Below are 23,818 nucleotides of genomic sequence, written 5' to 3' on the forward strand. Positions count from 1 at the left end.
GATTCTAGCTTCTGGGATTCCAAAATCTGCTTTCTTCCAAACGGGGCCTAGGACTCAATGTTCTCTGGAGTAGTCTGAACTTTGAGGGTATGTATTGAAAGAACTCCAGCTGGCTTCGGCTCCTCCGACAAAATAATATTTGAAAGTTAAAAGAGAAAAGAAGTTTCAGTAAATAGTATTTAGGAGAAATCGGAGCCGGCTGGAGCTCTTCGGGCGCCGAAGAGAACAAGTCGGTGTGGAGCTGTGGACGGCCGTCTTTGCTTATTTTAACAGGAAGCGCGTCTCTGCATCGTATCCGGCGATCACGCCTCCCCAAGTCCTCACGGACGCTACGCCTCTGCTGAATTAACAAAGCGAGGAGGCACGGATCGGATGGGACTCGGCATGCCAATGTGTCACGCGGCGGATTGTATAGCGCGAGCAGCTCGCTCGGTTAGCTGTTTGTCGCGTAGGGATGGTTGGGCCGAAAATAGCTTGGTGGTTCTGAAGCCATTGCCGACCTGAAGAGCCTGTCGGTATTGGGAGGTTCAATCAGTGGAGGAGGAACCGTATTAGGCTTCAGGCTCTCATCAGAGTCATAGCCAGGTTCAATCTGCATGCAGACGCCGTGTATGGAAGAAAAACAAGTATGCAACCATAGATTCATATGTCCCAAAGATAACATTAACTTTTTGCAGGTGCGTGTTGCGTCTGGCTACGTTACAGCACACGGCCCATCATGGACGTATATGCGTCCAGACATAATCCTTCTCCGCCGTGATAAGCTACGTCTAATCCTAAGAGGTTTATTGATCATGTCCATTCCTTTCCCACTTTGTTCACATCTCTGTCATCCATCCTGCAGACTTCAGGATGCAAAAGTGCTCAAATCCTGCTTTGCGTTCCTTGTTGTTCACGGATGTTTCTTCTGATGATGTAAGGCTACCAATGATGATGGTTTAGACAAATAAACTCGCCCCCACAACGTCATGGTGCGTCATTTGACAGCCAGGGGAAAGCTGTACCCCTTTCCGATTATGTTGGAATGTCCAAGGCCCAAATCTAGCTCCTACTCCCAGAAGGAAAAAAAAACACTGATCAAACCTTGCTTTGTGAACCAAATCACTAGTGACAATCCTAATAACAGTAGCACACCCTTGTTCCGGCAACAACTGATAAGAGTACTGCTTTCTTTGCCAAGCTCTCAAGTTCTGAAGTTCACACTAACTGAAGGCGAGACGGGATTTCGATAGGATTTCTCTGAAACGCGAACCGAGCTCCTGATCTGAACCTGACTGAAACGGAAATAAACAGCACCACGGAAAAAGGCCAAAAGGAGTGGAGGTAGCCACCGCCGTCGGCCAGACCCACACCGCCACACGTGCCGAGCGGCGAGCGCCTTTGGTTGCCCTGTCGGAGGCGGGCCCGGGGCGCACGCTGGACCCACGACTGGACGCTGACCAAAGCAGTAGATGCCTCCACGTCAGCCGGTCAAGCAAGCTGTAACCGAGGGGTAAAATCTGGCAGGCTTCCCTGATCGTACGTGAGGGATCAGGGGAGGATCGCAGCAGCAAGCGGAGCCGTCCCCCGTGGGTTCAGACTTCAGACGACGGAGCTTTCACCGGCGGGTTCGCGCGGTTTTACACGGACTCATTTGATGCGAGAAGTCGGCTGTCCCCGGTAGTGTTTGAACTTTGAAAGCAATCAGCACCTTATCATGAACAGAAAGATCTCCGATCGCCGGGTCCGGCCAGGGAAAAGCACAGCTGTTGAAGTTGATTTGGGGGTCAATCATGCGGGTGTCGTAATCATGTATAGGGTTGTTTAGTCCTTATCTTATGTAGCTTGTCAGCGTAGCTGATCGAGCCTACCAAAGCTGATTTAGCATACTAAACGATGGTCGATGGCTGATCTATACGGTGCTGACATTTCATATCCGCTGCATAGATTCTAGCACATAGTTTAAAACTGAACCCCACGAAGCAAAGCACGTTGTACGTCACACAAGTCTTTCTTTCATTTTTTTCTATCTTTTTCTCGCTGTTTTCGTTTTCGGAGACACTGACACAACGCCACAAGCCCACAACTGGGCGTTTTTCAAAGCCTTGTTGGGCCGAGCCCAATATGCGCTCCTAGTAGATGCTTCCCGGGCCCAGAAAGGCCCGTCTGTCAAACAATTTAGGGAAGCAAACCTCCATTGATCCGTGCTGGTAGCAAACACACACAAGCAAATTCTGAACTTTTCTTTTGCTGCATCCATCTTGCAGTGATCACGTATGAACAGATAGCGTACATAGTAAGGTACTAACGTTCAGCAAACACACTGATCATAGACACAGCTGAAGAACCTCATAATCCCTCTGAACGCAAGATGTTCAACCACGTACGCACTACCACGGGACTCGCAGCACCACCAGTCCCACGACCAATCTGTCTAGTGCACCTCCTCCTCCTTGTGGGTGTAGATGACGCAGTCGGCCTTGGGGTAGGCGACGCAGGTGAGCACGTAGCCCTCGGCCATCTGCGCGTCGTCCAGGAACGAGCCCTCCGACTGGTCCACCTCCCCGGACGCCAGCTTCCCCGCGCACGTCGAGCACGACCCGGCGCGGCACGAGAAGGGCAGCTCCAGCCCGGCGCCCTCGGCGGCGTCCAGGATGTAGGTGTCCTCGGGCACCTCCAGCTCGCTCTCCGACCCGTCCGGCCCGACCAGCTTCACCTTGTGCGCGGCCGCCGACGCCCTGAACCGGCTCAAGACGACCCGCGCGCGCGCCGGGAGGCCCGGCGGCCGCGCCGGGGACGCGATGCACGGGGCAGCAGCGCCGGTCTTGGTCAGCGGGGAGAAGGCCCGGCACCGCATCGCGCCCGGCGGTGCGGGAACGGAGCACATTGCTGGAGCCGCCGCCGCCGCCGCCATACTTGAGAGTTTCAGATCCTTTCCGGAGAGACTTTGCAGGTGTCTGCAAACAAGATCTGAAATTTGCCAAGATTAGAGAGGATTGGAAGAAAATAAGGATACGGTGGAAATCATTCAACGCCATACCTGTTTTTGCCTCCTCGACACGATGACTGGTGAACGAGCGCACGAACACAAGAGTTCCAAGGCAACCGGAGGAGCAGTAACACGAGCTCTGCACGCCACGGTATTTAAAAGCCGGGTACTAGATGCTGTGAGCAGGACGCCTGAACCAGAAGCAACCTGGCTTCATTCAGCTTGGCCGATGCCGATCGATGGCCTTGGGAAACGGCCATTGGTGACGAGCTAGGCGAAGGTGCTGGAGGGAAGTAGAACGCCCGCATCAGAATATGTTCCACAGGTGTCGCGCAGGTTCGCCGGTGCAGTGCAGGCTTTGGAGGTATTGGCTTTCCTGGTTGCATACTCGGCTCGATCTGGTTTCGCTGCCGCGCGTCCCCTCGAGCGGCCAGGTGCCAGAAGCTGTGGGTTGCAGCGGTGTGCGCAGTCGGCACCGAGGAACTAGGCATACGCGACACGTTGCGGGCGCTCTAACGAAACACAGCACGTAAGATCGGTGGCCCTGTCACCTGTGCCATGCCACCCAGAGCGGACGATGCCTTCTTTAGTGCTGACAGGCTACAGAGCACTGAACTCTGCATGCGTGAGGTAGTAAGGAGCACTAGTGTCTCGCTAAGTTTCAGAACTTCTTCAGATACTCGTGGCTGTTTTTAGACACATCAACATTTGACCTGGCGTATTTTCAATGCTCTGTTCTTCCTAGACCTAGTAGTTCTTACTCCTACCTGTTTAGCTTGAACAGTTCAGGGCTTCTTCCTGACGGCAAGCAGCGGCCGATCCCTGAAAGCCAATCCAAAGGCCTCAGTACACGTTCAGTAAACCTCTTCACCGTGAATGCAGAAACGTTGCGGTAGAGTTACAGTCTTACAGACTACCACGCAGTATGTTGTGGCCACAACAATGTTGCTCACAGTTACTGAATCAGTGGAGATAGTACATGCCAAAGCACATCATAGAGATCTCTAGAGCCAAGACACGCCATCACTCCGTGTCTACGTCTCTGCAGAGTACTCGATTCTGCACGACCCACGCACATGGACGCATGTGCACCACGCACGCCCGAGAGCCGACACGCCACGAGCCTAGCTCACACTTGGGACTTGACCGCGTCGCTGTACCCGGTGAGCCCGTCGTAGAACCTCGACCACAGCATGATGCCCCCGTACTTGGTGGCGTTCCTGACCACGGGGAGCACCTGCGACACCAGGTCGCTCGTCGGCACGAACCCGCTGCCGGCGGCCTGGGGCGCGGCCGGGAGGCCCAGGAACACCCGCCCCGCCCTGATCGACGTCCACTGCGCCCACGCGCGCGCCAGGCCGCCCACGCCGGCGCTCGCGCTGTACTGGCACGGCGGGTTGTTGTAGAACTGCACCCACACGTAGTCGAACAGCCCCGTGCTCAGAGCGGTGCCCAGCGACGCGTCCGGGAACGGGCACTGCGGTGCCGCGGCGAGGTACACCGGCCTGCGCCCCCGCCGGGAGAAGGACTTGAGAGACCGGGCCAGGTCGTCCCAGTACAGGCTCCCGCCGCTCTCGATGTCGAAGTCGATCCCGTCGAGGACCGCATCGCCGAGGGGCCTGGACATGGACGCGCCGCCAAGGTAGTTGTTCCAGAGGTAGGCGGCGACCTGCCTGGCGTCGGCCGGGGACGACATGTTGTAGCTGCCGACGCCGCCGCCAATGGAGAGCAGGACCTTGATGCCCCGGCTCTGGCACGACTTGATGTCCGCGCCAACGCCCGTGCAGCCGTTGGTGGCCGGGTTGCAGTGGCCCGCCAGGTTGAGCACCGGCGTCCGGCCCTTGCCGAACGTGGTGAGGAAGGCGACGTTGACGAACTTGTAGTTGCCGGTGGCGCACGTCTCCGCCAGCGTGCCCTCGTTGCCGTTCTGGCCCCAGTAGATGGCGATGTCGCCGGCGCGCGCTCCGGCGGCTAGCCCCGCCAGCGCGAGCGCCGTGACCAGCAGCATTGCCCGGAAAAATTTCGCCATCTTGTTCCTCGTGTTCTTGCTATGCAGTGGCAGTGCTCTCAAGGTTGAATTACGCTTGAAGGTTCATGGTCTTTATATAGCTGATGAACCCGTTGAGCAACGTGGTGCTCAACTAGCAGCGGCGCGGTTGAGTTCCAAGTCTACGACTCCCATCATCCGTTAGGTAGGTGTGCTAGCCGTCACAAGTTGACCGGGCACGATCGAGATAGAGCAATTTGTGGTCGAGATTCGGGACTTATCATCGAGAGCAAAGCGTTGTCAATATCATACTCTTGCATCGTAGCGTGAGGCGACGGTAGTGCGTCGGCAGTGGTTGACCGCTGACCCATGCGCGCGGGTCGTCGGGTTCAGAACGGCGGCTCCCGCTGATCGCGCGGCCAAGTGCGGCGACCGCTCGCCTCTGCAGAATCCCTCGGTGCGGGAGGGCGAGGCGGTAGACAATGCGTTCCGACGAGGCAGTCATGCGCGTGTTAGAATTAAATTTACCAGTGATCAATTAGTTTGCACTCTTTTATAGGGAGACACCTCTTATTAGATATTAGATAGATATGATCTTTTCATGAAAGGTTCGGAATACTTTTGTGAAGGGGTCTGAACCATCCTTTGAATATATTCTTTCACCGTGTATAAATATATAATCACACTATTCATTCAATCAATCAATGAATCATTTATTCATTCCATTCTGCTGTCTAGTTTCTACTTTCTAATTTTAACAATGCGCATTCCCTGCACGCCCCGCTAATCGCAACCATGATGGCCTTGGTGCTAGTCAGCTAGTGTCGTAGGTGACTCAGCTGTTCGCTGTCCATTTCCAAAGACCGCCAGGCCCACGAGCTGTGCAACTTTACGAGCAGAAGACGGAGATCCAATGTGATTCTGCCGGTGACGGAGGTGACTCGGCTGTTTGGAACTTTCGCTAGCGAGCCCGAAAATACCATTGTTCTGCCGTCCTCCGCTCAACCCGGACAGCGAAGGGGACAAGCTCTTCACTTCTTCAGAACTGTTTGCTGAACAGAGCGACGTCATGACAGTCACGCATCTTCGTACTACTCGGCGGGTAAGTCCAGGAAACACCCCCCCCCCCCCCCCCCCCACAAAAGAAAAACCTGTCGCTAATCCAAGGATTAACCAACTTTTAGGGATGGGCCAGCACGGCAGCACGTACTGAGGAGACTGGCTAGGTTGTAGTGCCCCTGGACAGAGGAACGGACAGCCGGCCGAACCCCACGGCAACTGGGCCTGCTTCTTGCCTCCTTCCAGTTTTAGCTGTCCTTTGAAGCTTCAACTTGATGAAAAATACAGTTCGATTGATGTCAGGGCCAGACACAGCGGCGAGATAAAAAAAAATGGGAAACGGCGATTCACGTGCTGATGGCCTGAGTCTGCAAGTTCGTGGTTATCATTTTCAGCAGCAGAAAGCAGATCGCGACAGCAGAGGCTCCACCGCAGTTTAAAATTCAGCATGCGCAAAGGTTTGGCAGCCTTGATATTAGTAGCAGAGGGCATTGGCTATTACGAAGAGCTTGCAAACAATAGTGGGTATGGAAGCTAAGTGCTCCAGTACAGCATAAGAACATGTGTTAAGCTTAGTGGTATGAATTCTCGGTTAAGATATGTGGCTCGTAATGCCACCCCACTCAGGCTGAATTAAGCTGGATAAAATGCTTAAATGATTCTTCCTTTACAAAAGTCCTCATATCCCAAAGGCGTATGCAGACAGCTCAACTCACCATGTCTGAAGCATTACACGACTGAAAAAAGGGCAAGTGCATTAGTTGTTGGGGGAAGCAATTGAAAAAAAAAAACGTGTGCCAATTCAGGATTTGGCACGCAATACTCCACTAATATGTGGCCCTGGACCCAGCATGTCAGCGGATCGTTTTGATGTCGTACTCTATTAACGGAACTCGCTTACCTGAATTTGAGTCTCCGACTTAGGTCGTGTTTGTTTACAAGCAAGATTATATAATCTAACTTACAGGTGATGGATTATATAATCTGAAATAAGCATATTTTCAACAGCTTATGGATTATTATAATGTAGGGGTGTAGATTATATAATCTAATGAATAAGTTGCAGTGTTTTTTTCTTGTTAGATTATTTTTCAGATTTTAAGCTGGATTATATAATCTCATGGGTAAACAAACAGAGCCCTAACATGAGTGTGCATCTACGGTTAATTTAGTTTTTAATGATAGACATCATGCGTATCGACAGTGATGTGCATTTTGGTGAAAATATTCAATTATTCGAATAGGATTCGGATGAAGATACTAAATAGTCGAGGAATCCAAGTGGTCCGTTGGGGAATAGGACTATTTTCACAATACACAGAAATGTAGAGCACACAAAATCACAAATGAGGAATGATCTCTGCTTATTGGTGATCCAAAGCTGATATTTTCCTCTACTACAGTCTACAGAACACACGGTCTCCCAACTACGGGTAACACGTCGAAACAAGATCGAACACGAACAAGGTGAAACAAAAATAATCTACCACTAGCACCGTGCACACTCACATACAAATAAACGCGTGCAATACATGCACGCTCCATCAGACGTGGCTCTTGATGGCGGAGCTGTAGCCCGTGCGGTCGTCGTAGAACTTGGACCAGAGCATGACGCCGCCGTACTTGGAGGAGCCCTTGATGAGCGGCAGCACCTGCGACGTGAGCTGGCCCGCGGGCACGAATCCGGTGCCCGCCGCGTCCTTGGAGGCCGGCAGGCCCAGGAAGATCTTCCCCGCCGGCACCGACTCCCACTGCTTCCACGCGTCCAGGAACGCACTGCGCCCCGAGCTGAACTGGCACTCCGGGTTGTTGTAGAACTGCACCCACACGAAGTCGAACAGACCCGTGTTGATGGCGCCGCCGTCCCACTGGTCCGGGAACGGGCACTGCGGCGCCGCGCTCAGCAGCACCGCCGTGCCGGCGTTCTTGCCCATGTCTTTGAGGTCCCTGCAATGCAACCAGAGCATGAGCAAATGTGCGCGCATGAAACGAGCATGCAACGACGAGCAGGCTGCGGCGCGAGTTTACTTGGCGAGGTTGTCCCAGAACTTGGCGCTGCCGAGCTCGATGTCGAAGTCGATGCCGTCGAGGACGGCATCGCCGAGGGGCCGCGACGATGAGGAGCCCCCGAGGTAGCTGTTCCAGAGGTACGCGGCCACCAGCCGCGCGTCCGCGGGCGACGACAGGCCGTAGTTGCCAGCGCCGCCGCCGATGGAGAGCAGGACCTTGACGCCGCGGCGCTGGCACGAGCGGATGTCGCTGCTCAGGACGGCGCAGCCGCCCGACGAGGCGTCGCAGTGGCCGGACAGGTCCAGCTTCGGCGCCCGGCCCTGGCCGAACTGGAAGACGAAGGCGAGGATTACGAACTCGTACTTGCGGGACGCGCACGTCGCGGACAGGGTCGCCTCTCCCGTGTTCTGGCCCCAGTATATGGCGATGCCACCGGCGTGGCTCGTGGCGAGGAGCGCCAACAAGAGAGTGGCAGTGAGCTGGAAGGAAATGAGAGCTCGGCCTGCCATGGTTGGAGCGAGCTGCGCGCGACTAACCTACACCCAACACAGTGTGTGCTAGTGTTAGTAAGGATGTGCTTGCTTTGAGTAGCTAATAGCTATGGTTGGCGAAGTGTGATTAGCCGGGTCCCCTTTTTATAGCGGATTGACAGTGTTAGCAGTAGCAATTTGAGCGTCATGGGATGGGCCTGCAGATAGTAACTGGTCAAGCATATTATGGTGCTCCTGGACGGAAGAATGGACAGCCGGCCGATCAAACTAGGCGTGCTCCTTGGCTCGTTTCATTTCTACCAATCCTTTCAACTTGAAGAACACATTTCCATTGATGTCAGGTGCAGCAATGCAACATTCTTCATTCCTGCAGTCATGGTGTTTATTTTTGCCGTCCACGAGATCGCCCTTCTAGTGGCTATTACCAATGTGTAAAGAGGCTGCTGAAGACGCTAACTCAGATGTGCCCAGTGTCATAATTGTTGACGTTGTTTACAGAAAATACATGATCGAACAGGTTCCTAAATCACGGTGGTCAGACTTATCTTGGTGAATACACTGCCGACTGTTTGATGTTCGATCAGGTCGAAACTGTGCCTCTGTTCTGCACTTGCGCTACGCGACGGTCTCCGTCTCCCATCCGTCTTCCTGGCTGGACAAGGCGGAGCCCGGTTGGGCCTGGGCGCGCACCCTACGTGCCAATATCCAGAGGACACAGCACTTCTGCGCCTCGCGTCGCCGATTCCGAACACGAGGAAGCGATTAGTCCAACGCCACATGGTTGAGGCTGGCGCGGAGCTGCCTCCATCCGTCTGCCAAGTCTGGAGCCGCCCGGTTGGGAGCGCGGCAAGGCACGCCATGGGCCATTGCCAATCCTGAGGACACAGCACTTTTGCGCCTCGCATCGCCGGTCCACGAGCACGAGCGAGCTATTCGTCCAACGCCTCGCGGTTGAGGCCAGCGCGCCGCTGCCTCCGACCATGCATCTGACACACGCCCGTTTCGACTTGAGACGAGAGGAGAGCTTGGGTGGAAGGAGGCTGGAGGCACACGACGGCGTCGGGACTTGGGAGGCGCAGCACGAAGCGGCGGCAGAGGAGATTCGGAGAGGAATTGAGATGGGGAGAAGAGGATTGGAGAAGGAGTAACAGGAATCTATTCTCCACGGCAAGGCTGCCGCCGCCATGCCGGTGCCGGCGCCGGCGCCGGACGGGAAGGGATCAGATTATTTTCAAAAGACGCCCTACATTTTACAATAACCCCCTAAATCGGATCGCGACTATTAATCGCGATCCGATCCGATTTAGGGCTCTTAATGTAAATACGGATCGCGATTATTAATCGCGATCCGACCTAGGGAGCACTTTGTAAAAAGTGCAAACCCGCTTCCTCGGATTGGCCTTGGCGGCTCCGTCCGTGAGCGGCGATTCCGGGCGGGGAGCTGGGGCGCCGGTGTCCAACTCCACCAATCAAGCCATGTCCGAGGTCCTCTAGTTCTCTACTCCATTCCCTCGGCAGCCGTCATCAATCTCCGCCTCCTGACGCCAGTAAGATCGGCGACGAAGATGGCAGTTATGGCAAGCAAACGGCAGCGGCACGGGAGCCGGCTCCATGGTGTCTGCCGGGCATAAGTCATATCGCCGGAGGCCAGTTGAATTGTGAGCAGGTGAAAGCAGATCGTGAGGACCCCCGCGCGCCGCAAACAAGGTGAGGTTACTCAACTCTGTTTTGATTCTCCTCTTAGTTCTTCAGTGAAACGAAGAAATTGGCGGTTATTCCAATTATTCATTTGCTGTCTGGTGGACCAACAATGTCGAGATAAAATGGGGAAAGATGATTCACGTAACTGATAAGCTGATCTATAGTTTCGGTAGGCTGCGCAAGTTCATGGTTACAACTTCCATCAGAAAGCAGAGCGCCAGTTTTGAGATCAGGACATGGATATGGTTTTCAGCGTAAGTGCTTTGGAGAGGAAGCAAAGAGCCAAGGAGCGTGATTAGGTTGGGTCGCTACTGATTTTTTTCAGAACAGCAGGTGTTCCTGTTGAAAGGGGGGAAAGAGCAGATGTCAATTAGCTAGTTTTTCTGCTCAAAACTTTTGTGTAATTATGATGCCATATCATTTCAGACGGATACCAACGAGTTCTTGTTCAGGCTGTTCAGTTTTATTCGTTTATGTCCTTGCAGTATGAGGTCAATTCAGGCCTTCAGGCTTCAGGGCTGTATGGTGATCTATGATCAGAGGCCGGGACAAAATTTGCCAAAGAAAGAGTGCTTCCGGCAACCAAGTGGTATCTCCTTTTTATTCAGTGGTGAGATACTGCATGTAACAAAGGAATGTACATGGAACACGGCTCAACAGTCAACACCAACAAAGTACAACAAATCACAGCACTAGGGAATACACTACTCGAGAGACACGAAGATGGGCAAGCAAATATCACACGTGGCTCTTGATATCCGAGCTGTAGCCCGTGCGATCGTCGTAGTACTTCGACCAGAGCATGACGCCGCCGTACTTGGGCGAGCCCCTGATGAGCGGCAGCACGTTGGAGTTGAGATCGCCGGCGGGCACGAACCCGGTGCCGGCCGCGTCCTTGGCGGCGGGCAGGCCCAGGAAGATCTGCCCCGCCGGCACCGACTCCCACTGCTTCCACGCGTCCATGAACGCGCCGCGCCCCGCGCTCACCTGGCACGGCGGGTTGTTGTAGAACTGCACCCACACGAAGTCGAAGAGACCCGTGCGGATCGCGTTGCCGTCCCACTCGTCCGGGAACGGGCACTGCGGCGCCGCGCTCAGGAGCACCCCCTTGCCGCCCTGGTTCTTGCCCATGTTCTTCAGGTCCCTGCACGGCGTGCGGCCACGATGAGGCGGTGAGCATACGGGCACTTAGCACGATCGAGCCGAGCGTGACAAGAAGAGACTAGGCTGCGAGAGTTTACCTGGCGAGGCTGTCCCAGTACTTGGCGCCGCCGAGCTCAATGTCGAAGTCGATGCCGTCAAGGACGGCGTCGCCGAGGGGCCGGGACGACGACGTGCCGCCGAGGTAGTTGTTCCAGAGGTACGCGGCCACGTCCCGCGCGTCCCCCTCGGAGGTCAGGCCGTAGCTGCCGTCGCCGCCGCCGATGGAGAGCAGGACCTTGACGCCGCTGCTCTGGCACGAACGTATGTCGTCGCTCAGCCCCGTGCAGCCGCCCGACGAGGGGTCGCAGTGGCTGGCAAGGTCCAGCTGCGGCGTCTGCCCCTTGCCGAACTTGTACACGAACGCGAGGATGACGAACTTGTAGTTGCCGGAGGCGCACGTGTCGGACAGGGACGCCTCGCCGTCGTTCTGCCCCCAGTAGACGGCGATGCCGCCGGCATGGCATGTGGCAAGGAACGCCACCAAGAGCGTGGCCATGAGCTGGAAGGGAGTCAGAGCTCGGCTTGCCATGGCTTCAGCGGTTCAGCGTTGGCTATAACTGTAGTGAAGTTTTACGAGTTCTGAGTAAAGAGATGGATGGATGGATGGATGGATGGATGGATGGCGAATTGTGCATTGTGGTGTCTCCCTTTTATAATGGTTTGACAGTGTTAGAATAAGCAATGTGAACGCCGTGGAGAAAATTTTGAGTAGGTTTCGTGCCGTGGTTCGTCCGCACGAGTGTGAATTTACCGTGAAGTAGTTGCGGTTAAGTAAAGTTGGATTTATTTGTGTCCTGTTACTCCGGTATGCAGTTTACCTTCCCTGTTGATCAATGTAGGATAATCATCGGAGGCAGCTGAGTTGGAATATGAAACGCTCCACCGTACTCAACTGAACCACAACATGGCGTGCGGCAAAATTTGCTCTCCATTTTTGACCAACTTCTTTTCTGCCTACATGGTTTGCATTCCTTCTTTTCATTCATGATGTCATGAAAACATGGAGCATTCGTCCTGTCGTTGCACATGCTGAAGCTGTCCAAAATCTGAAATTTGTAATACGCTCCACTTTGGACCGAGCAAGATAAACCAACACAACTGAGCAATTCAAATGCATCTGATCATAGCACTGCAACCAACAAGTGGTCAAACCTCTCCGCCTGTTTCTGTGTCAAGGGTCATCAGTGCATTCTAATTCCATCGCATCTGACACTATGAAAGTTTTTTTTTATTTCATTCAGCGTTCGTGTACTCAGTGAGAGCATTCCAGATTTATTTAGTACACTGAGGGCTGTTCCATGGAAAACCTCGGAATTCAGTTTGGCATCTCTTTTTACAATTTCTTCAGTACATTGACGCTTAAGCATGTACAATTCTGAAAGAGCTACAATTGAAAAATTTAACACAATCACCTTGAGAATGCCTTTGTTTCTCTGAAATTGTTTTGTTATCATCTTGCTTGCAATTTGCTTAAGCATATTCCTCATCTTTCATAGGCTACCTGACATGTTCTTCACTGAATGAATCAATTTTCTTGCCCGTGCCCATGTATCTGTATGGACCAAATCTTGTGATGTATATAGGAGGTTGGTTCTCTTATCAGCCTCTTTGACTGTGAGCTAACTGGGGGAAAAACTCACTCAGCCTGTCTGTCACTGTTGGACATTGCATCACCAAAGCTATCACCACCTAAGCTCCTATTCCTTCAAAAACCTGTTGCGTTGGCCGTGACGCCACTGATAATGGAGCAGAAGGCTGTCTATCCCGGTGTCCCCTGCCCATTTCAACCAACTCGCTGGATACAAAAAATTTCCATGAACCGCAAAACTGAAATGAGGGTGGAAGTTGAAAAGGTCGGGTTCTGAATGGCAATCGGCCTGCAACGCAATCTGCAGACCGAAATAGTCAACATAGCTGCCATTGGATCAGGTCGACAATTACAATGCAGCCCTGACTGCCTGAGCACCTCTTCCAGCCACCATGAGAATTGAGAACCGTCCCATCGCGCAGTAGAGCTCATGGGTCTGACCAGGCGGATTGATGCCCACGCGTCCTACCAACCCGCCGCCGCAGCCTACGGCAGCGGTCTCCTGCCACTGCCAGTCCGGGCAGCGGTCTCCTGCCACTGCCAGTCCACACTCACCGTTGGGTGCAGGCGTGCAGCAACAGCGGGAAGTCAAACGCCGCCACTCACCGCCGAGCTGTAGCCTGCAAGTATGTAGTGCTAGTGTGATTCGTCCTTCACGGCGAGGGGGCATCGCGGGATCTGATCTTCTGGTTTGGGGGATTTTAGGGCCGTTCGTCGCTGGCGAGGGTGGCCGGTGTTAGTTTGATCTCGTCCCCGGATCGGTCCAACGACCGATCCGGAGACCGTTACGCGTCCTGATTGGGGGCGCACGGCCAACCCAATGGCGTGTGGGCCCCGTCGCGCAGCGCCACAATAAAAGGAAAGGTGGGGGCCGGGGCACGCACGACGAAGTTCGCCGCGTTGCCGTAATCCCACCTAAAAACCCTAGCACGATCCGATTTAAGTGCGGCGCTGAAGCGACGGGAAGCGCCGCCGCCTCTGCGTCCACGCCGCCGTCTCTGCATCCACGCCGCCGCCTCTCCTCGACATCACCGCTGGCTCTTCCTCCCTCGTCTTCGACTACGGCTTGGATTCTCCATCGCCATGGCAAGCAATGGCGATGCCGGCTCATCAACCGGGGGTACGGCATCTTTTTCATTTTTCTCTCTCTGTTTCTCTCTAGGTTAGTCACCAATGCTATCTTGTTTGGCTAATTACCAAGCTAACTGTCGCTTAGTCGATCCCTAATATCTGTCAGCCGGAGGCAGAGGATGGCGGCGCAAAGCTGAAATAATCTCGTGGGAGATGCAGCGCGAAGGGGCGAGCGCTGGTCGCCGGCTCCCCTGGTGCCGGCCCGAAATATTACAAAACGCTCCCTTAATTGATATATAGATCCCTGGTTATTTTCAAAATACCCTCTAATTTAGATCGCGATTATTAATCCCGATCCGGTTATTTTCAAATTACTCCCTGGTTTGGCGCGATCCGCATAGTTACAAATAATCCCTTATATTTGCAAAATGCCTTCTCTTTCTCCGATTGGGATCTCAGTCCCTCCGCTCCTGGGCTCCTCGGCGACGGCCGCCGCCTTCACTGCCCTCCTGACCTTCCGTGCCACCCGGGAGCGGAAAGCCCCATCACCATCCGAAGCAGTCAAGCCCTAGGCCTTGAAAATGTGCTCCCGCAGGCCGCAGCAAGTCCCCAAGATGGCTCCATGGCGGTCATCGGAGCCAAGCAAGCTCGCCGAGTCGAGCAACCATGCGCGCGCGCTTAAGCTCACGCACGGCCTTGGCAGGTTTGTCTGTAATGCGTTCTCGTCGTGTCCTGTGATGATACACGAGAGCACGTCCGCGAAGAGGATGGCCCTTGTCCAAACAAATCCCTCTCCTCTCGCCCTTTGTGGTATTTGAACCTGACGGAGGTGATATATACTTAGGATCTACTAAGCGTGAATTAGCTCGGTAATTGGCCAATAAGGTAGCAATGTTGACTGATCTAGATAGAAACAGGGAGAAAGAGAGATGGGGAAAATGCCGTACCACCGGTTGAAGTTGCGGCCTCGCTGTTGTTGGCCATGACGTAGAGGGAGAAGTCGACCGGGGTCGTGGACGAGGGCACACGAGCGGTGGTGAGGTCGAGCAGTGTCGACGGCGATGATGCAGAGTCGCCGGCGTGAGTGCAGAGGCGGTGGCGGCGCTTCCCGTCGCTTCAGCGCCCCCCTTAGGATCGGATCGATAGGGTTTTTAGGTGGGCTATGGCACGGCGGCGAACCTCGTACCGTGTGCCCCGGCCCCCACCTACTATTTAATGTGGCGCTGCGCGACGGGGGCCCACGTTGCCATTGACTTGGCCGTGCGCCCCTGATCGGGGCGCGGGTCTAACGGACTCCGGATTGGTCGTTGGACCGATCCGGATTGAGATCAATCTAACATTCTCCCCTTTGATCTCTACCAACTTACTCACTTCTTTCGTCCAATTTCATTCAGATTAATATGTTGAGCATGCCTCGTCTCAACAGTTATTACTATTGGATAAACAGCCACAACATACTTTTCCGTTTGAAACAGAACCGTACTTTTGGGCCCTTACTGTCCAGGAATCATAGGCTTTCCCGTAAACCCATGCCGGCTAAGTGTTCTCTGAACACATTGGGCGGTAAGCCTTTTGTGAGCGGATCCGCTAACATCTTCTTTGTGCTCAAATACTCAAGACTGATTGTATGATCCTGGATTTGCTCTTTAACAACATAAAATTTTATGTCGATGTGTTTGGCAGCTCCACTCGACTTGTTGTTGTGAGCGTAAAATACTGCAGGCTCATTGTCGCAGTACATCTTTAGTGGTTTTTCTATGCTGTCAATCACTCTTAATCCGGGTATAAATTTCTTTAGCCATTTAACCTGCCCCGATGCCTCGTAACAAGCTATAAATTCCGCATACATCGTAGATGATGCAGTGACTGTCTGTTTGGAGCTTTTCCACGATATAACTCCACCTGCGAGAGTGAACACATAGCCTGACGTGGATTTTCTGTCATCCTTATCTCCCGCAAAGTCTGAGTCTGAATAACCCTCTATCACTAGAGATTCACATCTCCTGTATGTTAGCATGAGGTCTTTCGTTCCTTGCACATAACGCAAAGCTTTCTTAACCATTTTTCAGTGTTCTATCCCTGGATTACTCTGGAATCTGCCAAGTATCCCGGTGACAAAAGCTAAGCCAGGGCGCGTACATACTTGAGCATACTGTAGGCTTCCGACAGCTGAAGCATATGGTACCGCTTTCATCTGATCAATTTCGTACTGATTTCTGGGACATTGAAATTTCCCATAACTATCGCCCTTGACTATAGGAGCAGGTGTTGGCTTACTCGAATGCATACCGTACTTTTTTAGTACCTTTTCTAGGTATGCTTTCTGCGATAATCCTAAAACCCCCTTGTTTCTGTCTCGGTGAATCTCAATTCCTAAAACGAATGAAGCTTCACCTAAATCTTTCATATCGAACTTTGAGGACAAGAATTTCTTTATCTCTAACAGCAGATCAATCTCGCTGCAAGCAATCAGAATATCATCCACATATAAAATAAGGAAAACGAATTTTACATTCTTAAATTTTGCATAAATGCAGTTGTCCTCCTCATTTTCTTTGAAACCAAACTTTCTTACGGTTTCATCGAATTTCAAATACCACTGTCTGGAGGCTTGCTTTAATCCATAAATGGATTTCTTTAGACGACATACCATCTTTTCTTTTCCTTCCACGACAAAACCTTTCGGCTGTGCCATGTAAACATTCTCATAAAGGTTCCCGTTGAGGAACGCCGTCTTCACGTCCATCTGATGTAACTCTAAATTATAATGTGCCACTAACGCCATTATAATCCTGAAAGAATCCTTACATGAAACCGGAGAAAAAGTTTCATTGTAATCTATCCCCTCTCGTTGCATGAAGCCTTTCGCCACAAGTCGCGCTTTATATCTTTCTATATTCCCTTTGGAGTCACATTTTGTCTTGTAGACCCATTTACAGCCTACTGTTTTGGCTCCTTTAGGAATTTCTTCTAGATCCCAAACGTCGTTGGTACTCATCGATTTCATTTCATCTTTCATGGCTTCCAACCATTTAGATGAATGAACGCTTCTCATGGCTTCTTCAAATGAAGTGGGGTCACCCTCCATCTGAATTTCCTCGCTATTGTAGATTTGATAATCGTTCGAAATAGCGGGCTTTCTCGTTCTTTGAGACCTTCTCGGTGCCTCAGCTATTGGCACTTCTTCTACTTGGGGCTGTTGTTGCTCCCCCTGATGTGCGGCTACCGCTTCTATCGGATCCTGAAGGACAGGTTTCTGACTCTGACTTGTCGCCGCAACTGGAGAACTAACAGCAGGTGCTGGCACCATAGGTGAGGCAGCAACTGGTGAAAAACTAACGACAGGTGTTGACACCGTAGGTGAAGCAGCAACAGGCAACACGAAAAATGGATCTTGGATCATCGGAGTAAGTACGAAAACCCGCTTCTCCTCAAGGTCAATCTGTCGAGCTACCGTGCTCCCCCTCATCATCTGATCCTCCAAAAAGACAGCGTGTCTCGTTTCTACGAACTTTGTATATCCATTAGGACAGTAGAAACGATAACCCTTTGACTTTTCTGGATAGCCAATAAAATGGCAACTTACTGTCTTAGGGTCTAACTTTCCGATATTTGGATTAAATACTTTCGCCTCAGCTGGACAGTCCCACACATGTAAATAATTTAGTGTGGGTTTTCTCCCTGTCCACAACTCATACGGTGTTTTAGGCACCGACTTACTCGGTACGCGATTAAGAATATGAATGGCGGTTTTTAACGCCTCCATCCATAAATTAATCGGTAATGTGGAGTAGCTTAGCATACTTCTCACCATATCCATTAAGGTACGGTTACGTCTTTCAGCGACTCCATTTTGCTGAGGCTCGCCCGGTGTAGAGTACTGGGCTACTATTCCATTTTCCTGTAGAAACCTTGCAAAGGGTCCAGGAACTTGGCCATACGGGGTGTGACGACCGTAGTACTCACCTCCACGGTCAGATCTTACTATTTTTATTTTAAGATTTTGCTGATTTTCTACTTCAGCCTTAAAAATCTTAAATTTATCTAACGCTTCTGATCTTTCTTTAATTGGATAAATATATCCATAACGCGAATGATCATCCGTAAACGTTATGAACGAATCATAACCGTCTACAGACTTTATGGGAAATGGACCACAGATATCTGTGTGCACTATCTCCAAAACCCCTGAACTGCGTTTGGCTCCTTTCTTTATTTTCTTAACGTACTTTCCTTTAACGCAATCGATGCAATATTCTTCATTAGAAAAATTTACCGGATGGAGAATATTTTCTTTAATTAATCTCTCAATTCTCCCCCTCGAAATATGGCCTAAACGACAGTGCCATAATTTCGCTGAATTTTCGTTGTCGCATCGTTTGCGCTTATTTCTTGCGTCGTTAGTCGTGCGTTCAATACTCGTAGTATTGCTAACAGAATTCACAGTCTCATGCATAGGAAACATACAAAGTTTGTCTTGTCGCATGGCAAGACCAACACACTGACTTTCAAATATAATCTCACATTGTTCTTTGCCAAAATGACACTTATAACCATCATCTGCCAAACATGATACTGAAATTAAATTTCTAGACAAAGAGGGTACATAAAGAACATTATGTAACTGGAGTTTAAAGCCATTCTCTAATTCTAACGTGAGTTGACAAACTGCTTCAACGTCGGCTCTAACTCCATTGGCGACTTTCAGCCATCTATCCCCTCTTTGTAGCATCGTCTTTGTACTTATACCCTGCAAAGAATTAGCAACATGAACAGTTGCACCTGAGTCAATCCACCAAGTAGATTTAGAAAAACTTACATACAGGGTCTCATCTATAAATGTGATAACATCCTCACCTTTCTTAATTAAATGCCGTAGAAAATCTGGGCAATCTTTCTTGTAGTGTCCCGTCTTGTGACACCACATGCATTGATCTTTTTCAATGTGTGGTTGATCTTTCTTTGCACCCTTGCCTGGGTGAGTCGAAGAAGAAGAAGAAGAAGTGAAACCTCGTTTGAACTGAGGTTTCCCTTGTGGCCTCGTGTTTTTATCCGAAGAGTTGTTTCTTTTGTTGTGCCTAACATAGTTGAGCGTGTCACCATGCGAGGCTTTGAGTCTTTCCTCTTCTTGCACACACATCGCAATGAGCTTCTCTAAATCCCATATCTCTGGGCTGATGTTGTAGTTAACAATAAAAGTCTCAAACTCTTTTGGCAGAGAAGCCAGAACCAAATGGACAATAAAAGCATGAGGAAGCTCCATGTCCATAGGTTTGAGCTTAGATGCCATATTGCTCATTTTCAGTATGTGCTCTCTCACACCACCGCCAGTGTACTTATCATTAACTAACCTCTGAATCAGAGTTTGAGCATACGCTTTTGAAGAGCCAACAAATTGACTCTCAACTTTCTTTAAGTACTCGACTGCGGTGGCGCAATCTGGGATTGCTCCCCTGATACTGTCTATAATGGAACTCTTGATAACCATCAAACACTTTCTGTTGGAAGAGTTCCATTTTGCACTCTCAAGATCGTACTTCATTTGAACATTTGCATGTTCTCTCTGACGAGCTTGCCAAGTGGCAGAGAGCTCTTCTGGATCCCTCACCAGTTCCTCAGGACCAACGGGAAACGGTGAGGTGATAGCTAAGTCAATATCTGAGAGTGCGAGAGCCACTTCTAGCTTCTGAGCCCATATCCCGTAGTTGGAACCATCCAACGGCGGTATAGCATTAATGAAGGTCATTGCATTAGATCCTAAAATTTTAAATCAAGAAGGGTGAGAACTGCTTGTATGAAACAATAATTGCATATCTCAATTTAACGTTGGTCAATATTAAGATATACAATTAACTAGCTGCATTAATTCTAAAACACCGTTGGGCAGAATTAGAGCAAATGCATGGAAAACTTACTTAAAAATTATAATACTGCTATTATCAACGTTGGTCAGAAAATAACAATATTATAACTGGAGAAAAAACTGAAAACTGACTCCTTTAATTATAATATCTCGTTGGATCTAAAATAATTAAAGGATATATGACTTAATTAAATTTGCAGCGGAAAAATAATTTGTACTCAGAAACTTTCTTACTTACAATCTCTCCATAGAAAAATTCACGTTGGTAAAATTTAAAACGGAGATCAGAACTTACATGAAGTGTTGGAAAAGTTTTTCTGAAAAAAATATTAAATCTTACTGTTCATCCGACCCAATACGCCAAAATTGGGCCCAAAACGGCCCATCGCAGCCCGGCCCAGCACGGCCAAACGCCCGCGCGAGGCGCTTCCCCGCGCACCAGGCCGCAACCTGGGCCTGGGCCGGGAAAACGGCTTCCCGCCTGGGCCAAAAGCGGCCCGAGCGCCCCCTGACGGCCGCTGACCGTCGGATCAGCATCGACGGTCACGCGCGGTTTGCAGTGGATCAAACCCCCCCCCCTTGAGCGCGTCGCCCTAACCCTAGCTCATTCGCTCGCTCGTCGCCCGCTCCTCCCCCAGCCGCTCTCGCCTGCCTTCTTGAAACGCCCCGGCCTAAACAACCGGAGCTAAACATGTATTTAAACACCAGAAAACAGTCCCTGGTGAAAATACATTACACAAGTGGTGCCACAGTCATACATAGCCTTATTTAATACGTTCGATTACAATAATAATATAAACTAGAAATACAATAGTTGCGATGATAAACGCAAGGGTAAACTCTTCATCGGACATGGGGGCTTCTACCACAACGGCACCACTCCAGACTTGGGTATAGGGCACGAACTACTCGCCTTCCTCAGGCACGAAATCAGGATCCTCTGCAACAAGTCATAAGCGGGTGAGTACAAAAGTACTCAGCAAGTTCCACCTCACCCTACGGGAGGGGAATGACATGCACGATGCACATTAAGCACAAAGCATTAGTGATGCAACTTATAGTATGCAACTCTTCCCGACACAACCCACAGTAGGTAGCTCACTAGTTGTCAGGACCACACCGTAGCCTGTCCATTCCGTGGACACGGACCATTCGAATGGATTCTACACTCTGCAGAGGTCGTACACTGTGCCCACAAGCTCGACTGCCCGAACGGACAACCGACATAGCCGACACCCAGCCGTGGTCACGCCCCAGCCCGGCCGCACAACCCTCGGGTCCTGACCCCAATGGTCTATACCCGTGAACCATCCCTGCGACCGCCAGGCTAACCAGTGGGATTAGGCTAAGTCCGGCCCATAACGGAACCTGTGGTCGTACTAAAGTAAGCTAGGTGAGATGTCAAAACAACTCGGTCCTTATGGTTCACCAGGGCAGCAACCATCTCTCAACATATCAACTCGAGCCTACCTCCACGGTAGCGCTCACCTGCCAGTCTACCACCACGGTAGCGCCGGCTCCAGCATACCCAGCTGCCCTAGCCTCAACCAAACCCCTTCATATCCTAGTCTCAACTCTGGATATGCATAACTACTCACATGCATGTATGAGCACACTCAATCACTCAAGCATCAGTATATGTAATCGATCCTAAACCAGAGCTACAACTAGACGTCCTCACATGGATGCAACCGCTCACGTAGGGGTCGATGAAACTTGCCTTCGCTTACGTACGCGTCGGCGACGGCGGCGGCTTCCTGCTCGCGGTACGGGTCTTCTAGCTCCGGCCCGCTGTACTGGCCTTCGTACTCCTTGGACGGCTCCTCCTCGATCACTCCGTGATCTACGGCGGAAACGGCACAACCGGCAACAAACACAAGCAAGCTTTAAAATAAGTTCAAATGGAGATGAAAATAGGGGAAATAGATAGTACATGATTTGAGGAGAGGATCAACTGTTGGAGCTTCGTCTCGTGAGTGAACTGGGCTCGGGAGAAGTGGTTTAGCTAGCGAAGTGAGGCGGCTCGGTGTGCTTTGGCTGATGACGGAGTTCATCACGGCCTCGCTCCTTTTATAGGCGGGGAGAGCAGCAGCGGCGTCGCACAGGGACAGGCGACGGCATGGGCTGCGGCAGCTCGCCGACAGCTCCCACAGTGGCAGCACTGAAGACGCGAGCGTCGAGGCGGCAAAGCCGGCGAGGACGCTGCAGCGGCGTGGGCAAGGTGGGGACGCGGAGGTGGGCGGCACGGCGCGGTGTCGGCGGCAGTGCGCGGTCCCGTCGTGGGGCCGGTGTGTCGCGCGTGCGCGAGCGAAAGCGAGCACGGGTGGGGACGGCAGGGAGGTGCGTCGGCTTCCTTTTTAAATGAGGTGAGGCGGTTCGCGCGGCGGAAAAATATCTCGGCCGGCGCTGTGTGCGACGACCCTGATTTATGGCGAGGTGGAGTCTACCAACAGATGAATCACAACCTATATACTAAGTACTCCAGCTTAACCAGGAGACTAACACGTACCTTATTGGAGCGACAAAGTCACGAAGGAACGCACAACCTTAAGTGGCTAGTCCAACACTAAGCTTACCACAACTTATCTAACTTGCTCATGGGTGGATGGCAAAAGAAAAGGGGGTGGGGTCCTATTTATAGATCAAGGGGGATGGTGTTGCTAGTGAAGATAAAGAAAGCACCGGAGAAGGAAAACAGAGGGGAAAGGGAAATCGAATTCCCCAAGGACTTATGCGCAATTTCAGAAAACTGCAGGGGCTCATCTGTAAGGCGAAATTTCCCATCAATCCAAAACTCAAATGAAGAAATGCCCAAAACGAAAGTTGAAGAGTTTTTCGAACTCTACAACATTGCTTTAGGGCTCAAATTCAAAAACTCAAAACTTATGTTTTTACACATGAATTTTTAGAATAAAAGTCGGATTTGAATTGCTTTTGTCCTAAAGAGTAAAACTTTATAAAACTCAGGACCTAAATGCAAGCATTTATGACACGTCATGATGACGGGATAGACTCGTCATAAATGTTGGATAGACATGTCATTATGACGGGATAGGCTTGTCATAATGGTTGGATAGACATGTCATTATGACGGGATAGGCTTGTCATAATGGTTGGATAAACATGACTCGCATTTTTACACTTTAGTCCTGAGTAGATTTAAAAGTTACTTTTGTGAATCAAATATTTGCATAAAAGGACTTGTACTTTTATAAAATTACGCAAACACCCTTACTTTGCATTTCTTTCAATAGTGATGAAAACTGGGATGTTACACTTCTCCTCGCGACGGCGACCGAGGCAATAGCGCCGCCGCGGGCCTCCTCGCTGGCGAGCGCGCTCGCCTGTGTGTGAGCGCGCCGCCGTCGAGTGGGCCCGAGGTGGCTAGCTAGCCCGCGCGCGAGGCACGGTGAAGATCTGAAGCTCGAGGAGCTCGGGATGGTGCGGCTCGGAATGGATCCCGGAGCTGCAGTGGCGGCGGCGGCGCTTACCCGTGGAGTAGGAGCTCCCGGTGGCAAGGTAGGGTTCTTTCTTGCTCGATTTGGGGCGTGTGCTAGGGTTAGGGTTAGCACGGGGTGGTCGGGTGCTTTCACCCCGAAGGGTTTGACTCGATTTCTTCTTACTTGCCTTGCAATTTATTTCGGATTAATGCTATTCCCCTCCTTCTAAATGCTCTGTCTCTCTTACCCGAGGCTAACTACGATTAGTGAGGCTAAACTGATACCATTGATATATACTTAGGATCTACTAAGCGTGAATTAGCTCAGTAATTGGCCAATAAGGTAGCAATGTTGACTGATCTAGATAGAAACAGGGAGAAAGAGAGATGGGGAAAATGCCGTACCACCGGTTGAAGTTGCGGCCTCGCTGTTGTTGG

The 23,818-nt window shown here is 51.2% G+C and overlaps 4 protein-coding genes across 4 annotated transcripts; all 4 read right to left on the reverse strand.

Annotated features, from left to right (window-relative positions):
* Positions 1-2,112: 2,112 nt before the first annotated feature.
* On the reverse strand, positions 2,113-3,232 carry LOC112895578 (ferredoxin, root R-B1-like). The gene is made up of 2 exons (XM_025963540.1): positions 3,020-3,232; positions 2,113-2,949 (listed from the first exon to the last, which is right to left on the reverse strand). Exon 2 carries the CDS (start codon positions 2,891-2,893, stop codon positions 2,414-2,416), a length of 480 nt encoding a protein of 159 aa, XP_025819325.1. The 5' UTR covers positions 2,894-2,949; positions 3,020-3,232; the 3' UTR covers positions 2,113-2,413.
* Positions 3,233-3,826: 594 nt separating this feature from the next.
* Positions 3,827-5,229, reverse strand: LOC112895576 (hevamine-A-like). Its single transcript, XM_025963538.1, has one exon. The coding sequence runs from the start codon at positions 4,995-4,997 to the stop codon at positions 4,098-4,100; it is 900 nt and encodes a 299-aa protein (XP_025819323.1). The 5' UTR covers positions 4,998-5,229; the 3' UTR covers positions 3,827-4,097.
* Positions 5,230-7,422: 2,193 nt separating this feature from the next.
* Positions 7,423-8,606, reverse strand: LOC112895577 (acidic endochitinase-like). The gene is made up of 2 exons (XM_025963539.1): positions 8,043-8,606; positions 7,423-7,961 (listed from the first exon to the last, which is right to left on the reverse strand). The coding sequence occupies exons 1-2, from the start codon at positions 8,531-8,533 to the stop codon at positions 7,559-7,561; spliced, it is 894 nt and encodes a 297-aa protein (XP_025819324.1). The 5' UTR covers positions 8,534-8,606; the 3' UTR covers positions 7,423-7,558.
* Positions 8,607-10,954: 2,348 nt separating this feature from the next.
* Positions 10,955-11,948, reverse strand: LOC112895057 (acidic endochitinase-like). The gene is made up of 2 exons (XM_025962928.1): positions 11,458-11,948; positions 10,955-11,360 (listed from the first exon to the last, which is right to left on the reverse strand). Exons 1-2 carry the CDS (start codon positions 11,946-11,948, stop codon positions 10,955-10,957), a joined length of 897 nt encoding a protein of 298 aa, XP_025818713.1.
* Between the last annotated feature and the right edge of the window lie 11,870 nt (positions 11,949-23,818).

The sequence above is a fragment of the Panicum hallii genome, chromosome 5 (assembly GCF_002211085.1).
Source record: "Panicum hallii strain FIL2 chromosome 5, PHallii_v3.1, whole genome shotgun sequence".
In the NCBI taxonomy this organism is placed as follows: Eukaryota; Viridiplantae; Streptophyta; class Magnoliopsida; order Poales; family Poaceae; genus Panicum; species Panicum hallii.

Coding starts and splice junctions, on each gene's coding strand:
- LOC112895578 (XM_025963540.1), bottom strand. CDS start 2,893: ATGGCGGCGGCGGCGGCGGCTCCAGCAATGTGCTCCGTTCCCGCACCG.
- LOC112895576 (XM_025963538.1), bottom strand. CDS start 4,997: ATGGCGAAATTTTTCCGGGCAATGCTGCTGGTCACGGCGCTCGCGCTG.
- LOC112895577 (XM_025963539.1), bottom strand. CDS start 8,533: ATGGCAGGCCGAGCTCTCATTTCCTTCCAGCTCACTGCCACTCTCTTG. Junction 7,962..8,042: donor TTCTGGGACAACCTCGCCAA/GTAAACTCGCGC, acceptor GTTGCATTGCAG/GGACCTCAAAGACATGGGCA.
- LOC112895057 (XM_025962928.1), bottom strand. CDS start 11,948: ATGGCAAGCCGAGCTCTGACTCCCTTCCAGCTCATGGCCACGCTCTTG. Junction 11,361..11,457: donor TACTGGGACAGCCTCGCCAG/GTAAACTCTCGC, acceptor CACGCCGTGCAG/GGACCTGAAGAACATGGGCA.